The sequence below is a fragment of the Haliotis asinina genome, chromosome 9, assembly GCF_037392515.1.
Source record: "Haliotis asinina isolate JCU_RB_2024 chromosome 9, JCU_Hal_asi_v2, whole genome shotgun sequence".
NCBI lineage: Eukaryota > Metazoa > Mollusca > Gastropoda > Lepetellida > Haliotidae > Haliotis > Haliotis asinina.
This window is the reverse complement of record NC_090288.1, coordinates 55,271,809-55,284,169: the sequence shown is the minus strand read 5'-3', so window position 1 is coordinate 55,284,169 and position 12,361 is coordinate 55,271,809. Positions and strand designations below refer to the sequence as shown.

General features: G+C 39.1%; 1 protein-coding gene across 1 annotated transcript in view; it reads left to right on the top strand.

The window, feature by feature from the left end:
• The window catches only part of LOC137295535 (stabilin-2-like), a 208,550-nt gene that overhangs the window by 44,861 nt on the left and 151,328 nt on the right, over positions 1-12,361 (top strand). The window contains exons 6-14 of the mRNA XM_067826919.1: positions 2,273-2,469; positions 3,144-3,274; positions 3,870-3,930; positions 4,624-4,788; positions 5,360-5,506; positions 6,222-6,365; positions 7,700-7,762; positions 8,013-8,177; positions 11,960-12,040. Coding sequence (XP_067683020.1) covers positions 2,273-2,469; positions 3,144-3,274; positions 3,870-3,930; positions 4,624-4,788; positions 5,360-5,506; positions 6,222-6,365; positions 7,700-7,762; positions 8,013-8,177; positions 11,960-12,040 — 1,154 coding nt within the window. The remainder of the gene's footprint in view (positions 1-2,272; positions 2,470-3,143; positions 3,275-3,869; positions 3,931-4,623; positions 4,789-5,359; positions 5,507-6,221; positions 6,366-7,699; positions 7,763-8,012; positions 8,178-11,959; positions 12,041-12,361) is intronic.

Sequence of the window (12,361 nt, the reverse complement as noted above, 5' to 3'; positions counted from 1 at the left end):
TGGTAGCTATGGTAGCTACAATGGTTTATTATTTATGATAATAAAACACACAGTTGATTTATTTGAATTCGTAAACAAAAAATGATGACTTTGCCTTTGGTAGAGAAATCTGAAAATTTTCTTACGTAAAAAACCCCTTATTTCACCTATTTACCCAAGTACACAGCAAATGCCTGTGTGTATTCCTTATGTAACGAAATTCCGTTGGTATCCTCAAAACAGTTTCGGGCCATAAGTGTTTTCAGGCTGCATGCGACACAGAGATTACATCTTCCTTGCTGTAACTCGCGTTAGATGGTGTAAACCTACACGTGTTATTTGTCATCATTCTCTGAATGGTCAATTAATGAATTTATAACAGGTATAATTAGTAGTAACAACACTTCGGTTACTCAACAAAGGTTCCCATTTGGCATTTCTCCTGTCTGCAGTAAATACTCAACATTATAAATTAAGGTCTGTAATGGCAAATGTATTGTATGTTATGTAACATGTAAGTGATGCATGAGGGTTTATCAGCTGAGTTACAAAAACAAACATCGATCAAAGGATTAACCGATAACACACTGATTGATTAATTACTTTTATCTTCTAGCGGATTTGTCAAAGGGCAGTGTGTGTAGATGACTACACCCTGTTGTAAAGTGTGAGTGCAAAAACAACATTCTCCCTTCAAAGAATTAACCACCCATGCGTTGATTGATTGATTGCTCATTATTGGTTAACTAACTTACTTAGAATAGTGGACATCATACAATTAGTTGCCAGGTGTGCTATCTTGGGAGACCAATGAGAGGTTTATCAGGTTTTCACCAACGAAAGACGTGAAACGATGTGTTACTTTTTCGCAAATGAGACAGTTGTAAGACGCGCGACACAGAGCAGGATTATTTACCAGCTGCAGATGAATGGAATGCGAATTCTTTTACGTGGATATTGATGGATACATTCCTGAACAAGGTAGTAGCCTGACATTGTTGCTATAAAATTAGTCTGTTTTACATTCATTATGTGCATTTTGTTTTAATTTATTTGTTGTAGCATTCAGCAGAATCTGTATGACAGAAAACACACACTAGATCACGTATGTGTGTGAAATAGGATACACATTGGCAATGTATACAATGTATAAATGTTGCTGTTATGTTAGAAATTTACTATGACTATAAGCAGATCGCATGTTCTTTTATTAATTTTCAAAATCATACAAATATGACAATAAACTAATTAGGGTTATGAGACAAAATATAGAGACGTACATCGGCTTCGTTATTTTTCCGTCCTAATAGTTTTTTACCATTTCTACCACTGGCAGATGATTAACCTTCAAAGTGTTTCATTTGTTTTCATAATACATTTGTAATGAAGTAAAAATGACTTCACCTAAGTTGATCTGTCTATAATTAAACTATCAATTGCACTTACGGACTGCGCAGCAGAGGTCACGAACCAGTCACGAATTCTGGGATATCATCCGGGTACTCACGGGAGAAAAACAATAACAAAAGTTTACACCAGTCCACGGAAACTGCTCCGAATCAGTGCCCCTTTAAGAGTGACGCATCTAATCGCCAGCATGCAAAGCCCGCCATCTGACTTACTCTATTAATTGAATTCTTTTCATATTTGGTGTCTAGGTTCATCACAGTATGGAAAAGTTCTCAGTCAGGTTTGGTGACCTTGACCTTCATTTCAAGGTCACAAGGGGACTTTCACGTTTTCCCTTCAGCAAGTTATCTCAAGAACCTTCACTATATTTTCTGTATATTTGACACCAAGCTTCATCGAGGAAAGGCTCAGGGCCCAGTCAGTTTTGATGACCTCTGCTTAATTTTCAAAGTCATGGTGATACATTTCAGTATGTTAACCCGCATGTTAAGCTCATCAGCAAGATATCTCATATGCAATTCACTAGAATTCTCTCACAGACTTTCAAGACTTCTCTTGAATGTTTTTTCGAAAGCAATTTCTTTTTTACTATTTTTGCATATATCATACACAATGACATTCATGTTAAGGTCAAAGTGAATCTTGGAAATACTTGTATTTGAAGCTAGAGAACAAGATATCATGAGAGGTTGACTGGTCATTTTTTTTGTTGACATCTTAAACTGTGACCTCCCTTTCATTAAAGTTTTTTTGAGTTTGATGTGATAATTTGCACTGGGGGTTTATGTTTTCATCTTAGTGACAACTGCTTGTGTTTATTAATGATTAATGATACTGAAATGCTTCATGGACATACTAAGAGTTTGTTTAATGTCTCCGACAGCCATCGACAATTGCTTGGATTCGCCCTGCCACGTTTATGCTACGTGTATCCCTACTGGTCCTGCTGAACATCGGTGCGAATGTATGTCGGGATACTCTGGGGACGGGGTCTATTGCGAGCCCATCAACCCTTGTCAGGTGGACAATGGTGGCTGTGTGGTCCTCAAGTCTGTCTGCATGTACATGGGACCAAACAGGGTAAGTGTCCTCCTATCCTCGTCTTCTTAGTTAGGTGAAGGTGGGTAGCCTGTACAGTCCACTTGGGTCAGAATGAATTGCATTCTGACAGATGTCCAAAATCTAGTCCATGTATCCATGGCTATGATTTCACAAGACACGTGGGAAAAATTAGTTGAGAAAGTTGAAAATGCTGTGGAGCATCAGTACTGGCTTCAAAGTGGTTTACAACAGGCGACTGTTGGTCCTGTTATCATACAAGTGCACTCTGATGGCTCTGACAGCAGCGACACCACGCCCGATTCAGCTCAGTGTGAGGACTTTTGATACCATCCCCTACTGATGAAATCAACATCGCATGTGCCTCTCGCTTACCTGGCTGTTACCTGAGCTGTTGGTACACCCTTGTCACAAATCTTGCAGTATTGAATGAAAATAATAATTGTTTGTTAAACAACTATATTTTGTTTAAAAAAATTATAACAAAATTCTGCAGAGTTGATGTGTTTTTCCTATTTACTTTGGCAATAGTTTGAGTCATTTGCGATTATTTGTTTTTGACTTAGGAGTGCAATTCATTGGGGAGATTTTGACTCAAATGGACTGTAGTATTCGTCTGCATGTACACAACAAGCAGGGTTGTAGCCTGACATAAGCCTGATTATGTTGTATGATACAATGGCTGTTTCTTGCAGAGTGCATGTGACTGCATGGCGGGGTTTGAGAATTACATCCCCGGCTATGGGTGTTCCCTGATTGACATCTGCTCATCTGTAAGCTGCCACAAGAATGCCACCTGTACCACAGTCAGCCCCAATGCTATTGAGTAAGTAGCAGCAGAGATGGAAAACACCAGACAGGAAACGCATCAATTTGGAGAGATTTTAATGGTTATTATTTTCTTTACAGAGGACAAACTGGATATTTTATTGCCATTGATTCTAGTGTTGGGAAGTCCTTTTGCTTTCCAGCATTCACTGTAACCTAACCAAGTAACTTTTTCTGGTGTCCCCTGCCTTGACATTGATGGAATATTGCCAAAAAGCGGCGTAAAACAATACTCATTGGTTAATTTTTTGGTTTGTTGTTTTACATCACACTCAGCAATATTCCAGCTCTATGGTGGCAGTATGTAATTATTTGTCTGGATCATCAACATACACAATCGGGATACAATGGCATGTGTCAACCAAGTCAGCGAACCTGACCGCCCAATCCCATTAGTTGCCCGTTACTACAAGTATGGATTGCTGAAGATCAGGGTTCACTCCCAGATCTTTGTGGGTCTCATACAGCAATAATCATGCTCATATGTGAGAAACTTAAGAAAGCCAGAAAACCCATGGGTACGTGCTTCTTCAACTCTGCATGGAACCAATGGTTTGACACTTGTCAGGTGATAAGTGTTTGATCTGCTTCAGGTGTACCTGTAACGAGGGCTTCGTGGGAGACGGCCAGGAGTGTTATGGAAACATTATGCAGGTAATCCCACTACAGACAAGATGAATGAAATGTTTTGAATGAAAACTGCATTAGGTGTCATATTTATGACAATACTTGTGTATTGTATGCAACCATGATTCTTGGTTACAGGAAGAATTGTTCTGTTCTGCCTAATGTGCACAGTCAGACACTGCAAATCAGGGCAACGTTGTGCATATGACAAACTTTGTCAATTAAAATATTAAGTTTTACATAAATCAGCAGACATGATGATTTGCAATGTCCATATGTTGAATACAGTGGACGCTGTCAAAACTGGCATCCAATCCAGCCAGTTGTCAACACCGGCATATAATCTCAGTCCCATCCATGGCTGGCACATGTATCATAAGGTCCATAATCCAGCACATTGTCTAAACTGGATTATTTCTTCAGTCCAGGTGAGTGCCAGTTTAGACAGCTTCCACTGTATTTTCTAAACAGAAATTAACATGTTATTTGGGGAAATTGTTGTGGAAAACTGCCACAATAATTAACATTACTTTTTAGATTTAGAGAGGATTCCCAACATGGGTACCAGGTGGGAAGCCAATTTCTGGTGTCCTCTGCTGTGATATTGCTGAAATATTGCTGGGATATGGCTAAATGCAGCATAAAATCATTCTCACACCTTTCTCACATGCACAGATACGTATAAACCAAGTAAAACCTTGTTTTAAATGTTTCTTACAGCGTCTTGAGGATCTAAATAGGAATGACCCTGACTTGAAAAACCAGCTGACATTTGCGATGGAGATGTTAAACACTGGATACAAAGATGCTCTCACCAATCAGGGCCCTTTCACAATCTTTGTCCCGGCGAGCCAGGGCTTCAAGAATGTCTTCAAAACTTCTACAGTAAGTTTGTTCATTTATATTGAAGCCATGCTCATCAAGTTGTCAGCTGTGTAATGGCGGCCTGTAACTAACTGAACCTGGTGCAGACAATCCTCTGATTCATAATGTGAGCAATGGTCCATATTGTAGAGGCTGGTCAGACATAACTGATAAGCTCATTTCCAAATTCATCTTGCACAGAATTCTGCTTGTGGGAAGGAAGAATATTAGTTGAGAGCTGCATCTTATAGGTTGACTTAATAGACAGAGTATGCTGACTTCATAGAGCTGAAATAGAGCTTAATGTGTCATTAAACAACTAAGAAACATTTAAACAATTAAACAAAGATAGCTTATGACTACGGCCAGCAGTGTCATATATGATGTAGAGGTGCTTATGGGGAGATATGTGGCCTAGTGGTTAAAGTGTTCACTTGTCATGCCAAAGACAAGGTTCGATTCTCACATGAGTACAATATGTGAAGCGCATTTCTGGTGTCCCCACCATGATATTGCTAAAAGCGGCATAAAACCATTCTCACTCAATAAAGCTGTGATCATGAGATTTTATAAGTGTTTCACTGTGTTTCAGTTTGAGTCCTTCCTGGCGAACAGAGACAAGGTCCGACAGATAATCCGCCAGCACATGATCGTAGGTCAGCTGTCCCTGGACGACCTGCAGAACCACACAGACTACATCACCCTGCAGGGGGTCGCCCTAACACTCAGCCTCAGGGCGGTCAGTATCATCATTGTCAGCCCTTACATAAGCCTTTCGTTTTAGAGCACCTGTGGTATCTGGGTTGGAATCATCTTCAGGAAGAACATTCAAAACCCTATCTAGGTGCTGAAATTGATGTAAAGGTGTCATGGTGCAAACTGTTCTCCTAATCATTTTTGCTTATTTAACTAAATCGTCTGATTTTCACATTAAGTTCTGTTTTCTGTCAGTGATACATGAGTAGTGGTACCTGTATTAGCATACAGCTGCCTACAGCTCTTGCAGGTGCAAGGCAGAAAACCTCACTTCTTTATGGAAGAAGTATTAATGTGACTTAATGGATCCAGGGATCAGGGTCAGTGACTTGGTTTATGGTATATCTTGGCACCCACATGTCATAGATATACGCTCATATTGTTAAACACGTTTCAGACTAGAGGCAGTGAGGTAGTCTAGTGGTTAAAATGTTGGTTCATGCTGAAGACCTGGGTTCAATTCCCCACATGAATCCAATGTGTGAAGCCCATTTCTGGTGTCCCCCTCCCTGATATTGCTGAAATATTGCTAAAAGTGGCGTAAACCCAAACAAACTCATTCACTAACTGTTACAGACTTGGTTATCTTCTGACAGATGTCACATGGCTTAGCAGATGATCCTGTATTTTATGCAGTACATATACATAGTTCACCAGTATTATGGTTTTGATGAAATCTTATGTTCTTCTGGGCACAGAGAAGTGAGGTGTTCAAGTACCGACTCCGAGGCCAATCGTACAAGTCCAAGATCCTGAAGGGAGATCTGGTGTGCGCCAATGGAATGATCCATGTGACCAACTCCCTCATCACCATGGAACCAGAGATAGTGTCTGACCCTGAGGTATCAGTAGAGCACCTGCATGGACCCACAAACACAAACCATACTGTTTAGTAATGTTACATCACACAGATCAGCAGTCAGATTAAAACCATCAAATTGGTGACAAAAATTATGTCCAATGCAATTCCCTATTTTGACTTATACCATACGTTCCTGAATTATCTCAGATGAACAACTGACTTGACCTAACGTGTTTATGACAGGGGCCACCTGTGGGGCACCTTTTCCATGACCACCTTGTAACATCAATATTTCATAGTAATTTGTAAAAACATGATCTGCCATTGTATCACTGGATTGTCTGGTCCCAACTAGATTTGTTAACAAACAACATCATACACCTGTAATACTGCTGAAACCAATGCATAAATACATACTTACAATATAGTTACAACTGCGCGATCAACTCTAGCGGAAATTTCTTCATGTGGAAATGGTTTAGTCACTTCTGTTTACACCATACACACACTACAGTACAATATCACAAAATTTTCAAATAATTCCTTCTTACTCTGTCATATTTCAGTGGAAGAGGCCATCAGCAATTATATGATCTTACTGTCTCGGTATGAATTTGATGTGGGACCAGTATTTCTGTTATAAAATATTTGCCATTTTCACAGAATTATATTTCTAATAGTGAGTGAGTGGGTTCAAATTGAAAGTCACATCAGCAGCCTTTCAGCCGTATCATGGTGTTTTTTAGCTAAAATTAAATTACAGTCAAGTCCCATTAATCCGACCTCCGTTTATCTGACAATCAGGTTTATTGGACGCTTTTGTTGGTAGCAAATTGAATAAACATGGTTCAGTCTCAGTCAATTTGTCCGACATCCTCGTTATGCCGACAGTTTTCTGTGCAACGGACGATGTTGGATTATTGAGACTTGACTTTATTTAATGCGAAAAATGGCATACTGTATTTGATATCAAGTTACATGGATAATTGCTGCATATCTTAAACACAGTTGGAAATAGCTGGGTAGTGTTGATCCCAAGTTTCTTGTGCTTGAGGGATGGCTGAGTAGCTTAAAGAACTGTGTTTTGATTTCCCACATGGGCAGAGTGTGTGAATCCTGTTTCAGATGCCTTTACCCTGATATTGCTGAAATAAAACAATACTCATTCACTATTGTGGCTGAGAGATGACTGACGGCATCACAAGATAACATTTGAGGTTGACTGCGTATTACAAAATTGCACTTTCATTAGACACAGCTCATGACATTACTGAGTGTGTTTTCTCCATTGTCAAGGGCATAAGTACAGAGTAACACCTAAAAAGATAACTTGTATGTTCATGTAGTTGACTTCATGGATTTTCCTGTTGTCAGAAAAGTGTGCTGGATATGATCAACCAGGAGGGTCGGTACCGCCGATTCCAGTCTCACATTCAGGTGGGTGTACATGTGATATGATCTGTTGTACAGTGTACAGGCTTACATTCATTTTAATATGTACATGTTGTAATTTTATACATGCCATGTCATCTTTAAACAATGTACAGCCTAATCCTGAAGTGAGCATTCACATTTTATACAGTCTATGTATTACAATGTACAAAGTCACAATCAAGTTGATATACAAATCTGCTACAATGTACAGCATCACATTCAAATCATTCTGTATGTGTGCTTTTGTTTTCAGCGGCTGGGTTTGGAGAGTCAGTTTGAGGCTGACAATGTGACAGTGTTTGTCCCGAACAACCGTGTGTGGGACGATCTAGAGGATGGGACTGTGGAGTACCTCATGTCTTATGATGGATTTCCTGTACTGAAGAAAATCATTGAAAACCATGTCTTCCCTGGAACGGTAAAGCAAAACATGTCCTACTTAATTCTAACGTCTGAGGTGTGAACAAATTAAGAATGAAGCATCCATAAAATCTCTTTCTTTCCTTGCTTATTTTCACAGATGGGGAGACCACTGAATTGTCTTTCCACAGCAAAATGAGTGTGTTAGTGGGTAAGGGTTTACGCCGCAATATTCAGTGATATTCGGAGACCACAATGACAAGAACATTACTTTGTTTACATGGTGGTTCAGGCTCAAGTGACCTCTGAAGGTCCCGGGGTAGAATAGGCCTTCAGCAACCCAAGCTTGCTATAAAAAGCGACTATGCTTGTTGTAAGAGGTGACTTACAGAATGGGTGGTCAGACTCAGTGACTTGGAATTAGTAGAGCCTGATTTTAGGGATTAACTGATCCTGGTCCAGCTTCCTTAAAGTGATTGTTGCCCTATGATGATCATAACACCCATACTTTCACGTAGATTTGCAACACTTGTATTGCTTTGGTCAATTTGTTGGAAGGGACCCAGTTATCATGTAGTTGGCCAGGGCCCTGTTTCACAAATCTCTTGTAAGCCTAAGATGTCGAAACTTTTCTCATAGCAATTGTACTGCCTATACTGTAACATAGGAAGTAGGAATGCAACGAGAAAAGTCACGAGACCTTATGCTTACAAGAGTTTTGTGAAAGGGGCCCCAGAACACACTGAATGGCATTGCTCATCAACATTGCTGTTAATCTGTTCCATAGTACCACTGCATGCTGACTTCTGTGAGTCTCCAGCACACAAACAGCCCAGAGATGTTCCATGCATCCATAGACGCTGTATCATTAGTTCATACAGTCTTCAGCAATGAAAGATCATTTAGAACTGTGTGATAAGCAGGATCAATACAATGGACAGACCTAATGGCCCACAGAGATTAAACAACCCTTGTTGAAAGTGTGGTGTTACTGCACTCTTGCAAGCTGTATTACATGTTTTGATGTTAAGTTATTGCACAGGCTACAATACTATTTCCGCAACTAGGTGTCTGAAAATGTTCATGTGTCCACCATCTTGTCACCTACCATTGTGTCAGTGGGTTCTTTTAAGTGCACAGGGTTGTGTTCTGCACACTGGGAGTTGCGACAACACTGAAAGTAATGTTTTCTTCATGGTTTTGCATGCTGGGTTGACATAGTCGCCTCCTTGTTAGTCCATCTGTCCATTCATCTGTCCATCTGTAATCATTTTGTTTCTGGAGCATAATTAAAAATAAATTCAATATTTTTAGACCAAATTGATGAATATAATAATCTAAACCTGTGGTTGTGCCGTTTGCTATTTACAGATTTTGGGCATTTATATTTATTGTTTTTCCATGTGACGTTTTAGTCTAACAGTGGCATCTGCTTAGTTTATGGAGCAGAACTCAAAAAACGTTCACTATTTTTCTGGAAAACATGGTAGATATATAAATCAGAACCTAATGTGGTGCCTTTTGCTATTTACAGGTTTTTGTGATTAATTATTTTCTTGGTTTCCATGGAAATGTTTCAGACTTAGTCTCAAAATGGAGGGATAGGCTTCATTTCTGGAGCGGAAGTCAAAAACCGTTCAATATTTTTCTGCAAATCTTGATAGATTTACCAGCCAGGACCTAAAGAGGTGCCTTTTGCTATTTACAGGTTTTTATGATTTATTTTTTTCTAGGTTTCCATAGAAACGTGTCTAACTTAGTCTCAAAAGGGAGGGATGGGCTTCATTTCCTGAGCACAACTTGAAAACGATTTCATATCTTTCAACAGATCTTGGCAGATATATGAGACAAATCTTGAAGTGGTGCCTTTTGATGCTTACAGAAATTTGGCATTTACATTTTTCATTATTTCCATGGAAAGGATTGAAACTTAGTCTACAAAAACATCAAGTAACTGTCAAATGATTTGTCCAAATATGTGGGGATCGGGGGATGTCATCTTCTGATGACTCTTATTACACCCAGTCACAACTGGGGATTAATCCAAGCACCTTTTGCTTACTAGTGTGGCTCCTCAGACAGCTCATCCACCATGCCCCCATAATACTGGACATTTAAAAGGTGTCTGTATCCATGCACTTATACATGCTCAAAGTGCTAAGACATTATTATTACCCAGCTACCAGCTAATCCAAGATACCCAAGGGGTGCTATGATGTTAACATCCATATGACTTCTCCCACTTGGTACCCATTAATTGCTGAGTGAACAGACTCACCTGTCAAAAGTGAGGCAGCATGTATCACATACTTTGTATCACGTACTGATGTCCTAAACCCTCTCAGGAGTCAGTCTGCCAGACACCCACCCCAGGAGTCTCTGTGACCAACAATGCTCTATTTCAACTGATTTGTGACATGGGCTGTTTGCACAGGACTCCACTCCACAACTATATTTTGTGAACACACAAAACTTGTATTTCAACTTCAATTTATAAAATTATATTTGTTTGGCAATGAGTATCCATTATGAATAATGCATTAAATGATCACTTGCATAATTTCCAATGTACTTCATTTAGAAACCCATCACAATCTGTAACCCCTCAATAGTATCATACATGAACACTTTCTGAGATGTGTGTGCATGTTAATTTCTAAAATATGTATGGGTAAACTCAGAAATATTGTATCTGAAACTAAATACCTATATGCATTGCCAGTATGCCAGTGTGTTTGGCTTTTTCAATTATATATTTTTGAATCTACAAACATGAAAGTCATACTGGTAGTTCAGTGCATAACATGTAGGTACAAACATGATTCACAAATATAGTGAAAGTCAATTTACAGGCAGTTGTACATTCAGGTTGGAATGAAATAGTGTTACGGTTAAGAATTTGGTGTACCAAAAGGTGTAAGAAACCCCCTGTGAACTAGCAAAACAGAACAAAGACAAATTTTAAAATATTCAGATACTGTATTAAGGCAATGAGAGCAAGTTATACAAAGTCACAAGTCAATATCACAATATCAATTTCAAATACAATACAAGTGAGACAAAATCTAAGGCAATGGGTCACAAAATGTATATTGCAAACTCACCAAAGTCTTAGTGTGAGAAAGAAACAGTTGAGCGGTCTGACAACAGTTTCAGGCACTTGCAGATTGATGATGATATACTCCAGTGAATGAATGTGAACGTGTCAGTCTCTGTCACTCACAACACAGCAACTAGCCTTTATATATACTTTCAGTCATTTCCTGAAAGTACAAGCACCTACGGCCATCGCCAACACCACAGAATAAACTCCCGGAAGTAAACAAATAGGAAGTCAAGGGCAGATAATTCCCAGAAAACCTGAAATGTCACCCATTATAATTATTTTTCAAAACACTAAACATTGTGACCCAATAATAATTTTAACTGAATTACTAACAAAATGTACAGAAAATACACACTTGTAATAATAGGTGCATGAGAATCTAATGGCAGTACATTATATATGTTACAGTCAATCTGTCAAACCATCATTTAGTCATGTGACTGCTTGTTTGACAGATTGACTGTAACATGTGTAACACTGGATTAACAGAAGAGATAGTGATTTGATGACCAATATTTTGTGAAACGTTTTGCAATTTTGAGTATGCATATGAGACAAGATGCATAAAAGGTTCAGCATAGTATGTTGTCTGTATATCTTCTATAATGTACTCAAAATTTGGCATTTTACGTCTTTGTTTCATTTTTGATATATTGTGTTTCACGACTGTTATTATCAAATGTGGCAATGTGTTCTCGACTGATGGCTTGAACTTAGATGATCCCATGTTTTAGATCCATGTTGCGGACTTGATCACCAAAAGGCGAATCATCTCCCAGTCTAACTCTGCAGTCAGTATCAGCGTCAGGCCCACCGTAAGTCCAAGCACTACAGCCAATACACTGTTGTCAGTTTGTCAGATTTTATTCGTTTCTTGAGTGAGGGTTCAGACCTTGGGATGGCCATGAACTGGATTGCCAGACCATGTATTCTCCTCAGACTTAATCAGATATGACTTGGAAAATAGTGATATTCAGCTGTAAATGGACATGGAAGTGTTTCAGGTTTACTTTCGAGGATCTGCCAAGATGAACTCGTGGGTACTAGGATGAACTCGTGGGTACTAGGATGAACTCATGGTTGCTAGGATGAACTCATGATTTCCAGGATAAACTCATGGTTGCTAGGATGAACTC